This window comes from Ostrea edulis, chromosome 6 (assembly GCF_947568905.1).
Source record: "Ostrea edulis chromosome 6, xbOstEdul1.1, whole genome shotgun sequence".
Lineage (NCBI taxonomy): Eukaryota > Metazoa > Mollusca > Bivalvia > Ostreida > Ostreidae > Ostrea > Ostrea edulis.
Window position 1 is genome coordinate 7,001,555 of NC_079169.1, and position 19,807 is coordinate 7,021,361.

At 36.7% G+C, this 19,807-nt stretch overlaps 1 protein-coding gene across 1 annotated transcript; it reads right to left on the reverse strand.

Annotated features, from left to right (window-relative positions):
* Positions 1–2,081: 2,081 nt before the first annotated feature.
* LOC125645437 (cysteine-rich secretory protein LCCL domain-containing 2-like) lies at positions 2,082–11,952 on the reverse strand. Its single transcript, XM_056141152.1, has 13 exons — positions 11,827–11,952; positions 11,290–11,403; positions 10,606–10,729; positions 9,927–10,042; positions 9,702–9,808; positions 9,236–9,336; positions 8,596–8,724; positions 7,008–7,142; positions 6,649–6,725; positions 5,414–5,537; positions 3,801–3,970; positions 3,350–3,443; positions 2,082–2,176 (listed from the first exon to the last, which is right to left on the reverse strand). The coding sequence occupies exons 1-12, from the start codon at positions 11,950–11,952 to the stop codon at positions 3,369–3,371; spliced, it is 1,398 nt and encodes a 465-aa protein (XP_055997127.1). The 3' UTR covers positions 2,082–2,176; positions 3,350–3,368.
* Positions 11,953–19,807: the final 7,855 nt, after the last annotated feature.

Below are 19,807 nucleotides of genomic sequence, written 5' to 3' on the forward strand. Positions count from 1 at the left end.
CATATTTATGTAGCAATATTCTATTATGACCTGCTTATTATAGTGTTTATATCTCTCAACTGATTAGTTACACAAGAGCTTGTTCTGCGTATGGTCAGTTTTTAAATCGATGCAGGCTACTGACAAACAAGTTGATGATGCAGGGGTTTCAACAGTCTCGTTTAAATTCAGAATTTCGCAAATTCTATGGTCGTTACATATATGTATAACGATCTAGTTTGCCAATACAACCTATCATTGGGTCAAATGTTGTCTGACATGTTTCATACTGATTGTTAGGACGTTCTTGGCACACTGGTATTGACAGGGGATAACTCTGTTTACCTGATCAAGATATAGGGTTCACGGCGGGTGTGACCGGTCGACAGGGGATGCTTACTCCTTCTAGATACCTGATCCCACCTCTGGTGTGTCCAGGAGTCCGTGTTTGCCCAACTATCTATTTTGTATTGCTTATAAGAGTTATGAAATTGATCACTGTACGTTATCTTTACCTTTCATTTGCAAACAAGATCATTATAACGAAAATAGAATTTACGAAATGCAGATTTTAAACCAAATTGTTGAAACCCCTGTAGCATTAACTTAGTAGTTAGCTTCAATTTCAAAATTATCATACACAAAAAATGATATTCTGTATCGAATCAGTTAAGAGAACTAAACACAATATACAGATGATAATAAAATATTGCTACATACAGAGGAAAATTTTACGATGGAGAAGCTGACGTCATTACGTTGCCATGGAGCTGAGATGTTAAAGGCTACGTTCAGTAAAGCATCCAAATATGAAACAGATGTAGAAGACTGTGGTGTCTTTTGAGTTCATCGGGATATATTGAATCGGCATGTATATGAAATAATAAATCAAACGTTGTCGCTGTATTTAAATGTTGAACTTTTAAATAAATTCTGCCTGAACAAGTTGACAAGGAGCGCAATTCGTGTCCCTTTATATTCCAACAAACCAATAGAAGACATGATCACCAAAGATTATGCATATGTTTTAATTAAGAAGATTTTAGAATCCAATGATTGATTTACACCACTACTGACATATATTGTGACACAATGCGTTTGACGTTTCTTCACATTTGTTAATGTTTTCGAGAGGAGCAACGATAGGGTTTTGGTAGAACATTTACTGGATCCTGCAATGTCTTTGTTTGTAAGCGTTTCTGTGAAGTTTTAGAATCCAATATCAGCATGGTAATTCATAATCATTGACTGGGATATCAAATGTTTTTAAAACTGAAAACTGGTTTGGGGGAATTTTGTCTTTGGAGAGGAAAATTGGAGTACAAGTTGGATTACTAAATTAATGTGGAATTACATGTAAACCAAGTTCGTTTAAAATACAGTTGTAATAATAGGCCTTACAAACAAAGACAATGTTACAAGCTTCGTCAAATAGAATCAATACATATTACTTATCTAACCTATTTGATGTCATCACTTCTTGTTTACTAAACACAGAAGGATAGATGGTACGTACTGCATGTTCAATGCGATATTTTAATATTCCTCATACTTTTTATGTGTTCTGATAAAGTGTCAAATTCTTCCATCTAGCCCATCGTTTGGCATAGCCTTCGACAGAATTCATAACAGAGCTAAAGTTCTATCAACAATTGAAAGATCGGGGCTCTCTGAATTTCTGACCTTTTGAAACAAGCGACTTCAGATCGTTATTTACAACTATATCGACATCACCAGTTATGACATTTTCAATTGGACTATAGTTGAAAGAACAAGAAAATGTAGGAGGATTTTGAAAACAAGATGTTCTATATCTAGGCATTGTAAAGTTTGTTATGCCGAGAATTTCGATATCTCCTTGTAGAATTTGCAGTAATAACGTTTAAAATATAATAATTTACAGGGTATGTGATCCATAGCTTGTCCCAGACACGTTTTACTCACAGAGTACCCAATACGAACACGTTCTACCTTCATAGTATCCAATACGAACTGGTTGGACTAAGTGCACCAGTTAGAATTGAAAACTGCTAAAACGAATTTCGGAATGAATCAATATTAACAAAAAAGGAATGAAACATTAGTTCCGATGAATACTATTTATTTACTAAATATCTACAACCCTGCACTATATATCACAGGTTATCGTGGTTAACAGGATGACATGTCTATTGTTGCTTTCAGCGCACCTTGTTACCTGGAATAATGTTACAAAACATACATAAAACAAGTAAAATGTCAATACATACAATATACACACAAATAAAACGTCAAACGGACTGCATATGGTATAGGTCTACTATAGTTCCCAAAAATTGAGAAATCGCTGTATTCTGATTTAGAACAATGCTCTCCACTGTACCGGTGTCTTACTTTACATACCGATCCTAAGCCATGATATCATAAATGAATGCAAGGTGGAGCATATCCCCTCGCAATCAGTGTCTACAAGCTTTTTCTATGAAGTCCTATCGAGACATTGACCTTTGATTCCAAACACAATAGGATACTTCCTGTCTTGGTAACAAAACTGTCTGCGAAGTATCAATCAATCAATCGAGCAAAGCATGTGGCCTTACAAGCTCAATGTTACACGCATTCACACAGATACCCATACACGAATGGTCCAGTTCTATATCCTCTTTCACAATGAATTACAAGGAGATAAAAAGTGAAGACAACAAACAGTGATTAATCTCATAAATTCTTGAAAGAATACAAATTGAAGAGTACGGCAAAACCGGACCCCTGGACACACCTAAGGTGGTTTTAGGTGCCTTGGAGTAAGCATCTCCTGTTAACCGGTCGCATCCATCGTAAGCCAAATATCGATCATGTAAACGGAGTATGCCATAGTCAAAAACAGTATGTAAATCACAGTCTGGCAATTGGTATAAAACACGTCAGGCAGCATTCGACCCAATGGCAAGTTGTTTACAAATTAGATCATTATAACGACCATTGACTTTGCAAAATGCAGACTTCAGAAATCCCTCTAACGTCAACTTATTGGTCAATAGTCTGTCTCGATTTTAAAACTAACCATACGCAGAATATGCTCTGCCGTATCGATTCATTTTAGACAGATGGATACCATATGCATGTGATAATTGAATATTTCTAATAAGATATGGGGAAATGACGAAGGAGAAACTGAAGTAATTCCGTTTGTCATAAGAATAAGTTGCTGGTTTGCCGTTAACATCTATGTTCAATAAAATATCCAAATATAAAGCATCTAAAACTCGGTTTTATTCCATAGTCAGGAGAAAATCTATATAGAGAAATGAAGATTTTCAAAAAAAAAATAATTTTCTCTCTCTATCTACATATTGTATGTTGTAAGTAGAGAAATAAACCATAACTGTACCTTACACGTGGCTTCCTACTCACTGGTAGACTTTGACCTTGATATTATCAATGCCAATTACGGAATTTCTCCCCACCGTGGCTTGGAAATAATACTGAATAAAATAAATTAATGTAATGAACGTTCGTCATGGTTCTCATTTTAGTAATATAGGTTTAAGGAGATTTCCAAATGATTAAATGATATATCAAGTGCTACATTAAAATTTTCAGGTAGATAACTAATTCACAGATCTGGCAAGAAAAATAAATGAATGCGTGAAAATAAATATCTTTCTGTAACTCTTTGAGGGACTTATCGTGTTGCAAAACACGTAGAATCTAAGGTAAGTGTGAATAGCAGAAAGTATTTATCGGAGTGTATTTCATGATGAAGTTATAATTAATCTTCAGTTTGCATAAAAGATCCTAATGTAAATGTATGATGTAAACTCAATGAAAATATTCCCTACGTATGTCTTTTTTCCAGAAGGAATGGTGACAGTCCACGATTTCCACACTCCGTTGCTAGACTTGCTGGAGAACACTGATTTAGGATAATTTATATCCTTGTTTTTGTAGATAAACTTCAATTCTCCAGATCCAACGATTCTGTACGTAAATGTCACTCTCGTGACGGCCTCTGAAAAAGAAGACATCGTGTTTGTTTTGCATGTGTTACAAGAGAAACTGGGCGTGTCTATTTTCTATAGAACATCTACTTCTAAGACATAGTTGGGACTTTCTGTATTTGGTAACACACTACTCTTCGGGAACATGCTCATCTTGTTTATCATTAAGTTGAATGATAAATTTGACGTTAACACATATGTTTAATAAAATGTCTAAATATGATGCAGATGTGGAAGACTCTGTGATGAATTTTATTTCGAGTTCATTTGGGTTATACAGAATCATCATGTGAAATGAAAATGAACATTGTTAATAGATAAAACATGGTCGATATGTGTGTGTGTGTGTGTGTGTGTGTGTGTGTGTGTGTGTGTGTGTGTGTGTGTGTGTTGAGTTGGAAGCCACAGCAAAGAATTTTCTTCTCAAGCTTTAAGTAGAAGCATTTTGATAAAGTATGCCTCATAAAAAAACACAAAAAGCACAATGCATACCCATGGGAATTTCGAGAAACTGCTGGAAGATTTGATTATTAAATACCACGTTGATATTGTCAAAGAGGAACTCCAGCATCATTTTAATATCAACTTCAGAGTACTTGTGCGTAGCATCAGAGTGGTGTTCAACAAAGTAATGTTTTCAATGATTGATCACAGGATATGAATATTTCCGTGTTCCATTTTCATGGAAAACAGTTGTCTATGATGCCAAAAAGCCTAGTCTCTAATTTATCGTAAAGAATGGTCATGTAATGTGTTGAAAAGTCACACGTTTTGATGCTGTTGGTTTTGGGAATAGTTTTTTAATTTGATTTACATGTACACCACTTCTCGCATATTTTGTGATACAATAAGTTTCTCGTTCAAAGCAGTTAATAATTCTGTGAGAGTCAAAAATAGAGACTTGGCAGAACATTTCCAGAAATGTATCCTTGTAAGGGTTTTCGTGAAGTTTTGGAATCCAGGCTGGATACGGGAACTCAGATGTATTCGTCACATTCGTTACTAGCTTGAAAATACGGATGTATATTTAATTGCTGTTGTAAAATTTAGAAATTCATTTCAAAATTAAGGATTATCTCCCTCAAGCATAGCTCTTATCCTTAGACGAATTTGACTCCACTTGTTTGGCACACTGTTTTCCCCTATAATAGCTCTAAAACTTTTCGGTTGAGCATCACTGAAGAGACATTATTTGTCGAAATGCGCATCTGGTGCATCAAAATTGGTACCGTATAAGTTTTACATTGATTGGGTATTTATGTGTTAATAACCTAAGCGTGATTTTGTTTTTGGAAGAATTTCGTCTTTTGAAAGGGCATTTGGAGTATAACTTGGATTACCAAAGGTGGAATAAAAGCCAAGTTCATTCAAAATAGTTTTAATAATGAGCCTTACAAACAATATATATTCCTTTAGCATTAACATCAGCAGTATTAGACCCAGAGTAAACTCACCTGGTAGATAATTTGACAATAGATAAGAGTTCTTCTGACCGAATATGAACCCAGCATACACAACGGCAAAGGAGGATCCCTCGGGGGCACTAATTGTCTTCCTGTTCATTCTTAAGAAGCTAAGCTGCAATAATAATTAATTCATTTAAAGGCTTAAAATGATGCATGAAATTAATGCTTTAATAGGGGATTAAAGGCAACTTCCGGCCTCTGTCTGATGATGCTTTAACAGGGGATTGGAAGCAACTTCCGGTCTCTGTCTGATGATGCTTTAACAGGGGATTGGAAGCAACTTCCGGCCTCCGTCTGATGATGCTTTAACAGGAGATTGGAAGCAACTTCCGGCCTCCGTCTGATGATGCTTTAACAGGGGATTGGAGGCAACTTCCGGCCTCTGTCTGATGATGCTTTAACAGGGGATTGGAGGAAACTTCCGGCCTCTGTCTGATGGTGCTTTAACAGGGGTTGGAAGTAACTTCCGGCCTCTGTCTACTAGTGCAGATTTCATAATCACAGACACAGTACATTGATTGTATGGAAATATTTAATAAAAATAATGATTTTTCAATATTTTATTAGATCATTTTGAACTATAGTAAAGACCCTAAAACATGATACAATATTTAGCCAGTGTATGACACCATGAGAAATACTAACTTCGCGTATGTGTGATTGGAATGTAATAGAATAAACTGAGAAGTCCACAATGTGCCCTCTTTATTCTTATGTACTATCAATTAGTCGAGAAATTGAAAGTGCATGAAATGTATTTCAGATCAATGAGTTATCTTAAAACATTTTACCAATAACAGCGATGGTTTAACGTTGTCATTTTCAGTTACATTGCTCTACAATTTGGCTCCACATACTTTTACATTTCCTACGAAACATTTTTTCTTTAAGTCACATATAAGTCCCATGGGACACAACGCTCAGCTGAGTCATGTTTTTCCTTAGAAGTTTTTAAAGATTTCTTTACTTTCTTTATTCTAAAGGACTAGAAACTATTGTCCAAAGACAGCCATGATGGTAATGGAGAGTAAGACAGGTAATCTTGGTTGAATAAAGGGTTATACTATTTGATATAATATTATCATGTTTACATTCCCCATTTCATTTACGTGGAGGAATACTCGGTAGTCATCTTAACCCTGGATCTATTTTCAATTTCGAACAATTGCAGTGTATTGCAATGGAATTAGGTAACAATTGTTCCAAAATACAATAAAACTTACCCGTCTGAAGTTAACTTCATTCTTCCTATAGTTTTTGAGACACATACCTCTCTCAAAATTACAACTAAAGGAGCTCTCTGCAAAAGATATTTTAGTGAATTAGTTTAGTCCATTTCGTAGGCATGTTAGTACGATTTTTACAAGTCTTACTCCTGAAATAATTTCATTGTTTATTAGGTTGGTTTTTATTAAAACTGTTGAATTTAGCCATTTTGTTGCCTGATGAAAAATAAGTGTGGACGCATTTTGGAGGAATATCCATCAAACTCATGGAAGTTATTGGATCATTAAGACAAAATTAAGAAATTAGAATAAAGCCAACATGCAGTTCTTCATTACCAGTATCTTATTGAATTTACCTGGTCCTGTTCTACGTTGTCCTGTTTCACATCTGGTACCAGAGTAGGACGGGGGACACCTACAAAGGAACCGGTTATTGAGGTTCCAGCAGGTCCCGCCATTCTTGCACGGATTTTGCGAACAGAAGGACCGGTCTGAAATATTTTCAAATCAAGGGATCTATGTGTTTATTTCATTCACGTTAGTAGACAAACAAACATTTTAAAAATGAACGATTACGAGAAAAACGTCATGGAATTCATGCCTAGAGTAATTCACTGATTAATTTAAGAACACATATTCTTATTGATCTACTGGAAATCAGGAGTCTCAGAGTTCTGTTAAAGTATTGCAGGTGCCCTATAAGCTCCCTTAACTGTCGAAAATGTTCAGGTTAAACAAAGATAATAAACGTCAACTGCAGGGTGAAATCCATAATAATAATCTTAATCAAAAATAATAATAATTATTATTATTATTTATATAATGCCCTATATGACTATAAATAACCACTCTAAAGCGCTGCACACAATAACAATGATACAGCATGTTATAAACGTAGTAAAAGGAAATTATAATAGCATTAAGACAGATAATATCAAAACAATGCTAGAAAAACATCAATAATGTGAAGTAAAATTACTAAAATCTAAAACATGATATGCATGAAAAAAGTTCCACGCCGTACAATCAAATGATATAAAATACAATAGTTGAAATAAATATACAATTATACACTTGAAAAAGTCATGTTAAAATGATGATAAAGAAACCATAAAGATTTAACCACCTATAATACTAATAATATGCAAGTCTAAAAAGATGTGTGTTTAAATGTTTTTTAAAAGTGTTCAAATTCTGACAACGGCGGAGGGTATCAGACAGAGAGTTCCAGAGTGTAGCTCAGTGCAGAATTCAAAGTTTAAAATGATATAATTAATGTTTGGTCAACTGTGACTTGTAAATATTTCTTCACATAACAAAATCGAATCTTATAGAAAGGTGTGTAACTCTTGTAAAGGTCATACAACAGCAAAGGTCATACAACAGCATAACAAACGTCTGAAGCATAAGACGACAGTAACCAAACTGGAACTTGACCCGAAGCTTAAGTCGCCGATATTCAAAATGGAACTTCATCTGAAGCTTAAGTCGCCGATATTCAAAATGGAACTTCGTCTGAAGCTTAAGTCGCCGATATTCAAAATGGAACTTCATCTGAAGCTTAAGTCGTCGATATTCAAAATGGAACTTCATCTGAAGCTTAAGTCGCCGATATTCAAAATGGAACTTCATCTGAAGCTTACATTGACAGGAACCAAACTGTTTGGACAGTTGACGAGGAGATTAATCAGACTGACTGCTGGACAGTTGACGAGGAAACTAGGCAGACTGACTGCTGGACAGTTGACGAGGAAACTAGGCAGACTGACTGCTGGACAGTTGACGAGGAAACTAGGCAGACTGACTGCTGGACAGTTGACGAGGAGACTAAGCAGACAGACTGCTGGACAGTTGACGAGGAGACTGATAGCTCCCGCCCAGTACGTTGTGTGGTGTTTTACGTTTTATGAATGCAGTATACTATTCATAATATATCATACGTACCTCGTGTTTCACATGTGCTTCCTGACCATCCATTGGTGCATTTACAAACTGCATTTCCGGAACCAGACGATGTACAAGTGCCGCTATTTTTACATGGGTTCGTTGAACAAGGATTGGAACCCCCTCCACCTACAACAGAATTGGCACTGCCATCATCATTTGTAAAATCTAAACTGGAATGTAACTCTTATTTCCGACATAACATTATAGTATTTCACTGGAATACAATCTATTCTTTTCGAAACGTTTTTAAATTTGTGCTCCAATTCCAGACCCCATAAAGAATAAAGGGCAATGCTACACAACTCTAGTCTAACATGCGCTGATACGAGTGTAAATAAACCTATTAATTACGTTAGAGAATACTGTCTTTTTAATTTTGGAAATGGCATGCATGTTGATTACAAATTTCAGGAAGAAGTAAACCCCAACAAAGGTGGAAATTAAAAAATCTCATAAAAAATAACCGGAAACGAAATGTGTCCCCAATTAACATGTGATGTCCTCTGCTTGTAATTTACTTACAGTAAATGCTCCCTCGTACAGTTGGATGCCAAAGTCCTACCCATAACTGAGTATAAAATCAGCGTAATGAAATATTTGCACTCTCCTTAGTTATCATGTATTTATATTCTCCTACCCGAAGATTTGCTGCATAATTTGTTCACACATGTGTATCCCGCCGGACAGTCTTTACAGGTCGTTCCACTGGTATAGGGTCTCCGGTTGTTAACGTTACCGCTGCAATACATCAACATATTTACTGAAAGCTGACAATAATCACGCAAGTTTCGCTAACACTTACGTGTAAGTACCGTGAATTTTGACGTTATGAACCAGAAATTTTGTTAGGGATGAATGTTTGTGTTGGTTCCATCGCAAATATTATTCGTCCTGAACACGTGACAAATCATTCATTAATCAAAATAGTAGCAAATAAAAAGAAAATCTAACTTTCTGAGGGAATAGAATAGTATTAAGAAAATCTTATCAACATATTTTCTTCTAAAATGTCAAGCGACTACGAATACAATAACGACTTTCTTAACTTTGTTTCATGATCAACAACTACACTAAGACAATCATATCTAAGATAGTACACCTACCCTGGACCATAGTTGCAAACTACTAAATAGCCTCTGTTATTAAAGTTCCTGACGTAGTTACAGAAGTGTTTTACACATCCAACTGTTTCCGAATTTGCCCACACAACCTGTGAACATAGAAAATGATTTTTGTAAGACATGTGGCTAGACCAGTGGTAGATAGATTGATTGGTTGATTGACTGTTTGATTGATTGATTGATCGATTGACTGACTGACTGATTTACCTGCGTGTAGTGACCACACCCGTGCTTGCTGTTGGGATCGCACCTATTACTGGATAAAGTGTAGTCGTTCTTTTCATTGTCCCAACTTGTTACCGCCTGCGCAGGTGACATATCTCCTGTAATATAAGTGTTTTAACAAACAAAAGTAAGAGAAAGTATAATCTGTTGAAATCGAGGAGGTCTGAGATAGCAACAGCGATGGTGATGTCCCTAAATTAAAGTGGTACCTTTCTACATGTAGTAACATATCATAGCTAACGAACAGGTTCTCTCCAACATAGTAGTAACATACCAGACCTAACGAACAGGTTCTCTCCTACATAGTAGTAACATACCATAGATAAAGAACAGGTTCTCTCCAACATAGTAGTAACATACCAGATCTAACGAACAGGTTCTCTCCAACATAGTAGTAACATACCAGATCTAACGAACAGGTTCTCTCCAACATAGTAGTAACATATCATAGCTAACGAACAGGTTCTCTCCAACATAGTAGTAACATATCATAGCTAACGAACAGGTTCTCTCCAACATAGTAGTAACATATCATAGCTAACGAACAGGTTCTCTCCAACATAGTAGTAACATATCATAGCTAACGAACAGGTTCTCTCCAACATAGTAGTAACATACCAGATCTAACAAACAGGTTCTCTCCAACATAGTAGTAACATACCATAGCTAACGAACAGGTTCTCTCCTACGTAGTATGATGTGGATGACGATCTCTGTGAATTGTGTGCAAAAGTACACTTTTTGGCGTAGTTCCTTGCAATCCTCTCCAGCTCTGTACTCCATTGCTATTGAAATCAATTGCCCAGTTTCAGTAGTAGTGTAAGTGACAGATAAGTCATTCTTAAGGTTCAGTCCACTTTCTGTGGGCACCTACAGTGAACTCATCATATTTCATGGGGGCTTAATTTTCGTGGATTTCGTTGGTGCATATATCCTATGAATTTCAAACCAAAGCGAAATGCACAATCTATTTAATTGTACAGAAACCATATCCACGAAATTACATCCAAATGAAAGTTTGAAATCGTGACCAACCCACGAAAATTAGGCCCCACGAATTCATGGACTCTTACCCGCCATTGAGTTATCTATATAGCGAGCCGGTCTACAAGCTGCTATCAAAAGTTATCTTAAGTTAGATTGCAATTGTGCTCATTAGTTAGAGTGTATCAAAAAATTAAATGTTTAACTCAAACTGTACAATTTTTTGTTATACGGTACGTATTGGCTCTCATTTTAGCGGGTTTGTCATTTTGGCGTTTTTGACACAACCGCTTGTATCAGTACGTATATATGATAGAAATACAAAGGTTGTGTTAATTCCTATGTGGATTTATTTTCTCACCATTTCCTTCATGTCTGTAGCAGTAGGACTGACGATCCGACGTTTGTCGTTGTGGGCCTTCAGAAAGGCGGCAGCGTCCCCCGAGAGAACTCCTCTCTTTTCAAGTGGCTCAAACTTAAAAATGAATAACAATACATGAAGAGATTCGACGTACATTTGTACATCAGTTTTACATTTTGAAGCAAACTTTGTTTTTTGGTGGTTTTTTTTTTTTATGTTTCGATTTTATGTATAGAAGTATTGATTCATATCTTTTAACTTCATCCTTCCCAGGGGCGTCATCTCCTTATCCATGGAAATCAAAATTTATGCAATCGCGATATAGGCATTAGACAAATTAACCCATTCCGGGGGCCTTACTACCTAATTTCACAAATTTTGGTAAAGGGCTAACACCTTATTATAACCACACACACGGTTTGTCGTCTTGGAATCTAAGTTTGTTCAAGTTATTCCTCCATTTCGTTTTAATCCGATATTCAGGGGGTATCGATTTTACAGCTTTGGTAAAGGGATGTTAATACACTTTCATTATACACCCAAAAGTGTGGCCATGTTGTTCTGCAGACACTTTGTAAACAGGTTTTCAGATTGCGCAATATTTGGAGGTGTTGGCCTCCGTCGGACTCGTGCAGTAAGGACATTGACATTGAATCCCCACATATTGCGGTTAAATAAAATTGGTTTCATAGTTTCAAAGGTCAAAAAGTTTTGATATACTAATCAAGAAAGCACACGTTTTTAAAATGCGTTAAATCACCGTTTTCAGAATCATTTTTCTCACCTGAAATACAATTCCATATCCTACATCCTTGGAAATATACAGATTGATCACGTGTAAGAATTCAAAACCAAACATTACTGAAGCCAAGATTCAAAATGGAACATACGCTTTCTCTTCTACGTAAGCTGTTGTTAAAGTTGATTAATCTAATTAAAGAAATTGTCATTTTAGCAGCTGTTTTGTGTACATTAAAGTCGTTGATAACTTCTTACCTCCAGGGAGATGCTCCTTATACTGTCTATCCCGTCATCCCTGGTGTTGTCCACTTCCTCCTCCTCCTCGTCGTTTTCCTACAACAACAATACAGAACCTCTTGTAATTCTAGGTGCATTTGTGTCAACACTCGACTTCCACAGTACCGGATCTGAATGGCATATACATAACGATATGCAAAGCTCCAAATATTGTAGTTTAGTTTTAGTGTTAGTTTGTAATTTTATTTCATTTATTTGCTTTTCATCTTTCTGTAAATATTCAGTCATCCTGACGAAAGGACAGGTCACACCGAAAATTTGACAATTTCATATTGTTCATCGGTAAGTTTTGCTGTGATATGAGAGAGAGAGAGAGAGAGAGAGAGAGAGAGAGAGAGAGAGAGAGAGAGAGAGAGAGATGTACATTCTGAAATTGCTTCACCATTGTATACTGTTAATCAGCGCCCTTGCTTTGTATTGATGTCTGTATAAGGTTTTGCGTTCCATTAAAAGAAGTCCCCACTAAGTGATGTGGATACAGCTGTGTAAAACTGGCATAACATGTTGTCCATTGCCTGACGTTTAATGCCCTGGCAGTGACGGTTCTCTATCGTGCCAACGCCTACCGTGACATCATAAGGTCAGATCCTAATGACCCGGAAGTCACTTTTAATGCCGGGCGAAGGAACAGTCACTACATGTACCTAGGTTAAACGTTTTAGGTTAGAATCGAACACAGGACCTCCAGATTGCGAAGCAAGCCCCCAAACCATTAGGCACTTGTGTTTGTGTAACGTATTTACATTAACTTCTGGGATCGTACCTGGTCAATTCCAGGGTTTGGGGTATTCAACAATAGCTAATTTAAACTAATTGGTATGAATTTAGTGGACTGCCAAAATATACAAATATGTCCTAACCTTATCTAGGTAAATTATAATCAAACAGAGAATCACTATATCAATCAGAGGCAAGCAACGATAACTGGTAGTGCTAACTTAACAAAATGCAGATCTAGAGCCCAGTCGCCCTCGGATTACCCCATATACTGTAGGAAGCCTTATTCAGGACGGACAGTATATGTGGTAGCCCTTCAACCACTACACTCACTGTAGGATGCCTTATTCAGGACGGACAATGAGTATAGCGGCCTGGACGACGGTCTGTTCAGCCAATGCGGACGACACCAAAAACGAACTATGGCTAGCCTCTTTACTGGAGGTCAACCTCTTCGTGGCAGGCCAGACTTCTGATGGCCTTCCAAATTCACTCTCTAACTGTAAGAACAGGCGAGGAATTGTTTACTATGAATACTTTATTAGTACACATAATCTCGTCCTCTCAACTTGGCTGGGTCTTCGATCAGAATGCCACAGACGACTGCGAGTCTCGGTATTTATACACAAATGAGATCACGTGATGGAAAGTGACTAATTGAGAACTCCGCATGGTCGTACCTCAAATATCCGGAACCATTACATTTGTATATTTAAAGTTCATTATGGGAACCAAGAATACGTAAGTTTTTAGATAACCCCTTCTAATGTAATCTTTTTAGTGTCTGAGATAAGATCTTACTTCTTCCACTCCAATGCCCCGTAAAGCAGGAAACCCAAATTATTTGATTTTCTTGTCAGCAATTATCGTTTATGTACGATTGTTAAAACACATGAAAACAAATACTAGTGGAGATAAAAGGCTCTGTACCGTAGGGGATATGTCCTCTGGGTTGATTCGTTTCTCGTCCTTGAGGATATCTGCGAAATGTTCCCTTCTCGTCACATCCTCATCCTGCAAAACGAAGAGGACGGTTCGAGCAATTTACATGTAGGTTTTAGTAAAACAGGAAAATAACGTAATGCAGGGATAACTTAAATGATAAAACAGAGAAGTTATCTAATGCTTGTTAGATTGACGAAGATGCATGTACCACGAATCCGATTGGTTAAAAAAAAATCATACCGGAATAACCCAAATAAAAACACATTATGACGTCACTCTGCTGTTTGTAACGTATTTTAGAACCGTCGTCTTAATTCACGTTTATTGTCTCCGTCCACACTACGTCATAGCCACGGCTGTATGAGTAAGAAATCCCCCTACTTTATCATTCTCTCACCAGAGGGCGCGTTATGCAAGCTTCACTTACACATGTGGGAAAAGAGTACCAATTCATTTCCCATAGACCTCAATGTTAACCTTTGGCCCTTTCACTAATTAACTATATCGATTTTAAACAAATGACCGCAAACATTTCAAAGTTCATTCCAAGTGTTGATAAAAATTGACAAAAAATATATAGGGTCCCGTGCCTTTTCTAGGCCATATTTGTACTTTTTTACAACACATAGCAATCTGCAGTAAATTACACACTTCATTTTAAGCACACCCCTACCATGGTAATTTCCTCAGTCATTTCTCGATTTTGTGCGATAATTTTTCATCCTGACAATTAATTTGAACCTCTATAATATTTCTTTCAATTCCAAATAATTTCACTCTTGATATTAGCCAATCACTCAACACCTAGACATTTATACCTTCGCTCAATCTTGGGTAAACTGCGTCCGGGTTACGCATACGGGGTTTTGGTACTCTCATTCCATGTAGTGCTCGTAGCGCACGGAACTCTGGGTAGAGAATGCAACTTTATGAATATCGATGTTCATATATCAACCAATTAAAAAAAGCACTCGGAGATCATCGCGTGGCTCGTAGTGGGATAACCCGAGGAGATTGCCGAATCGGAAAACTTGACTTGCTTCTAAAAGAATGATCTGTAAAATGTTTGTCTGTCATTATTTGTAAACAAACGCTAAACGTTTTACCTTGTGGATGCAGTCATTAAAATATCGAAATCTGTTATTGTGATTGGTCAATAAATGATTGTTTCATTTCATGAATATTCATGAAATTCGAGAATTTCGTTGATTATACATCCACGATTTGACGTAGGGTAGGTAATCCCGAATGCAGTAAGCGTGGCTAGCAACGATTTGTCACAGCACGTGCACTGCATATAGTATCAAAGTATTTTTGTCCTGTGGGAATCGGGTTAGAATAGGTCCTCAGTACCCCTTGCTTGTCGTAATCTTGAGGCAACTAAATGGAGCAGTAGTTTGGATGAGACCGATAATCCGAGGCCCCATGTCACATCAGGTGTGGCACGATAAAGATCACTCCCTCCTCAAAGGCCGTAAGCGCTGAGCAATAGGCCTAAAATTTGCAGCCCTTCGCCTCTATATGAGTGAAAAGTCAGCAATATACAATAAATAAATAAATCAAAGTATTTTTAATCGGAACACGCTTCACAAATGTTCTTTGAATTCGAAATCCAAACCTGCCGGAACAAAATTACACGTCATCACTTCCTGGAGTTTAAGAAAATGGCACTATCAATTTTGTAATCAAACGGAAATTTCTCCGCTCTATCGGGAGTTAAAAAAAATTAGAACGTCTACCCGAGTCTTTTAGGCATGATTTATTAGATATCCATACCATGCATCAAATCACAGCTAAATTTGGACTGTAGAATCTCTTATTTGCAAAGAAAACACCTTTTTTCACCATTCCGGAAAAATTAACAAAAAATCATATAAAATAATTGAGACTATTTCAGTGATGAATTGATACTTTATAATAGGTGTTTTAACAAGCCATTGATTAAACTTTTGGTGTAATGAACTACCTTAGTACCGGGTGCCTGGTGAGAGAACAGTCACTACTTATCTACCTATTCTAGTTGTCATAGAAATAGCGCATCTCTGTAAGCGGCAACAAGACGGACGCGAGACAGACCGCTGGCTTCCGACGGTGACTAGGGATCGAATATTCGGGACCGGTTGCACGCGAGAGACCTACACATAACCATTAAGCTACAAGCACTGTGTTCGGTTTATGACTCAGTAAAACTCCAATTACTCTATATAAAATCAATGGAAAATACATGTACAATGTATAATTATAATAAGCAATGAAACTATCAGTGAGCCTTAATCCTCTTTTACCACTTCCGGGGCAAGTTCGAATGATATCCCGTCCTCCATGTTAGATTTTCTGTCGCCTGGTTCATAATTTTTCTTAAGAAGCCTCAGCTGTAAATGATTTACAAAAGATTGAGAAGCATCAAGGTGGTCACGTGGTTAAGTTTGCTGAATAACTCCCCCATCCATTCGCATACATGCTATTACAGAGCCAGTAAAAAGATTTCCTAATCGACAGATAGTCATATATTCTTCAGGATTAAGACCTTTTCTGTATAAATGACTTTAGAATAATACTGCGGGTTGAATGTGGTTTTCTTTATCTCTCGGTTGTGATTCTCGTTTCGGCTTTGCAAGAACACTGCCGTATATTTTATTTAGTACGCTTTTGTATATATATATATATATATATATATATATATATACACACACACATATATATATATATTACAAAGTTGCATACTCTTGTATATTTCATTTCGTATTGTATCCAGAAGAACAAGCAATACATAGTCTCCTACCGGTTACAAAAGTCACTGGACCGCAACAATATTCAAAGTTCATTATGTAGGTTACGGTAAAGGGGAAAGTTGGGGAACCAGGGTACGAATGGTTGGGAATCAACTACTATTCGGGTACAGAAACTAAACCAGGAAAAAGACAAATTTATAATTAGGTTTAGGTCTTTTACCAGGTCAATGAACTGTGAAATGTAGGTGATCATCAATGATTTAGCTACATTGTTGTATTACTATGCTAAAAGTTTTAATGAGTGTAGTACTCCTATCAAACTTGGATGTAAGCATTAAGCTGGTGTGGATGTAACTCCACTGGTTCTTATCAACTTTGTAGAGGCGAACTAAAAATGTACCAATTATCAAATGAGTATCTGCAAGCACAACAAAACAAAACGTCCGATAAACTGACAATCCATGCGATTTTTCTAAGTCCAAAGGCCGTAACTCAGCGAAAAATCACGAAATTCAAACTTGATCTGTAACATGTTTTAGCAAAGCAATGAACCAAATATCAAAATGAATACCTGCAAGCACAACGAAAAAAGTCCGGAAAACTGATAATTCATGCTATTTTTTTAAAGTCCAAGGCCTAGTGAAAAATCTACGAAATGAGACAAAACAAATAAGATATGTAACTCATTATGGCAAAGCAATGTACGAAATATCAAATGAATATCTGCAAAAACAGAGAAAATAAGTGCGGAAAACTGATAATTCATGTGTTTTTTTTAAGCCTAAGGGCCATAGCTTAGTGAAAAATCAAGGGACCGAATCCAAATTTGAATTTGATTAGTAATACATGTATGTTATGGCAAAGCAATGTACCAAATATGAAATACTTATCTGCAAGAACAGAGAAAAACGTGCGGAAAACTGATTTGCAGGACTGACGAACACACAGATTGACGGACAGACAGACGGACGGACGGACGGACGATCGGAGCACAAACCTAAAGTCCCCCCTTCGACTTTGTCGGTAGGGGACTAATAACGATCGGATAAGACTTATAAAAATAAGATTCAGAGTTCTTATGAAGAGCATCTTCACAAGTCAAGGGATATTGATTCGTTACATCTTCACAAGTCAAGGGTTATTGATTCGATACATCTTCACAAGTCAAGGGCTGTTCATGTAACGAATCAATAACCCTTGACTTGTGAAGATGGTGAAGAGCAGTAATATCGAACCACAAGCAGTTGAAACTCTAACCTAATACACAATGTCGTAGTAAATACGAGAACATGATATGCTTACATGTGGCCAAATATATAAAATAGATGATTATATTGCATTTTTATGGCTTGGTATACAGTGCTTGCTGGTACTCAGTTTGTTTTTATTATTACTCAGATTTCAGTTCTTACATGTATAAATGTTTCGTATTTATTTTAATCACTGTCGTTTTGCCTCTAGTTGATATACCGTGTCAACATAGAATGAAATCCGATATATTTCATGTATATTTCTTGTAGTGAGCGATCAATGAAAATGAATGATTACTTTAACTTACGATTTCTATAGTAGATTATAAACATTAACCTAGAAATGAACTTCGATAGACCCACGTCCCGAACACGCCCGAGTGTAACACCTGTGTCTCGCTAAATTTTCTGGGGGGTTTTCACACGAACACTATCTGTGACAGACAGAACATAAATCTTCTGGTAGAAATGAACTTCTCTTGGGATTTCATGTATACATGTGTATTCTGAATAATGGAATGGTCAACTTCCCCGGGCTTCATTCCTCTCTCTGGGGAAGAATTTCAGAGAATTGACGTATTTGTGATACACAATCAACTTAGCCCTTTATGGGGGGGGGGGGGGGGGGGGGGGGTAGGAGACGCTATATCTATGCCTATATAAGAGACATGAATTTCACAACTTTGATTGAGAGTTTATAGTTGATTATAATCATGCATATAGTTTGTCTTTCTGAGTGTTTTTCAAACTTGGTCTTTCTCCCATATTGAGGGAACATACATGTATTTGTTTTCAATTTCAGTAAAGGGCATATAGATACACCAGTGGCTGATTTAAAGGGACGCGCAGCCCCCCCCCCCCCCCCTAAAATTTTCAAATTTAAGGTAAATCGTGGTATCTTGTATAGAAAATGTAGTAAACGATAAAAGAAGCAATAATTTCTTCCACTCCCGGAGAAATAAATGACAAAATCTTTTGATTTCCTGAATTACTTTATTGGGGGAACTTAATTTTTTTTCCAAAAACCTTTAAAATCTGCGCCATTTTTTTAAATTTTTTTTTTTAGGGTTTGTCCCACCTAAACGGATGTCCAGGGTTTTGGGTGCTGACCCTACCTAATCAGATTATTGGTATTATCCTCTATCCCTAAAATTCCCATCTATCGGTAAAATAAAAATTTATTCAGCTGTTTCATTGTACATAGTTCTAAACATACATGCAGATACACTGACACCGGAAAGAAATCAACAGAAATCTCGCCAACACTTCGGCTCGGGGAGTTAAAATTATCCCCGTACACTTCACAATGAATCGTATCTTTTGGAATATATTTAAGTCGTGACCTTTGAAATGTTTAAACATTGTGGATCAACAATTTAAAATACAGTTGTTGATAGATCATATCCTTGGAAACATAATAACCACAAATAGATCGCGTGTAGGTCTACAAGTACTAAAGACCAAGGATGTAAATGTACTATTTCGAGGCTCGAAACTCATCATTACCCACTTACAACGGAACAGGTATCTTCACTGCGGTCTCCTCTCAATCTCATGGCAAACATATACGTAGAAAAATAAAGGATTCTTATGTTGTGGGGGTGATTACTTTAGCTACTTACCCCTGGGGAAATATCCCTTGGACTGTCTTCCTGGTCATCTTCAAGGTTGTTTATTTCCTCAATTAGGTCGTCTGTCTGTAACAAGAGAAAGATTCGGTTTGTATTGTTAAAGCAAAGTGCAAGGAAGGGGAAAAATTCTCTTGAATTTATCTCTCTCGAGTTTCCTTCTAATCATATTCCACTTTCGTTCAAAGGTGATGAAATAGAAATTACA

Excerpts from the sequence above, each read along its gene's own strand:
- LOC125645437 (XM_056141152.1), bottom strand. The coding sequence starts at position 11,952 with ATGTGGGGATTCAATGTCAATGTCCTTACTGCACGAGTCCGACGGAGG. Across the intron at positions 9,337-9,701 it reads GTTTGCAACTATGGTCCAGG|CGGTAACGTTAACAACCGGA; the intron begins GTAGGTGTACTA and ends GATGTATTGCAG. Across the intron at positions 7,143-8,595 it reads AAGCACATGTGAAACACGAG|ACCGGTCCTTCTGTTCGCAA; the intron begins GTACGTATGATA and ends AAAATATTTCAG.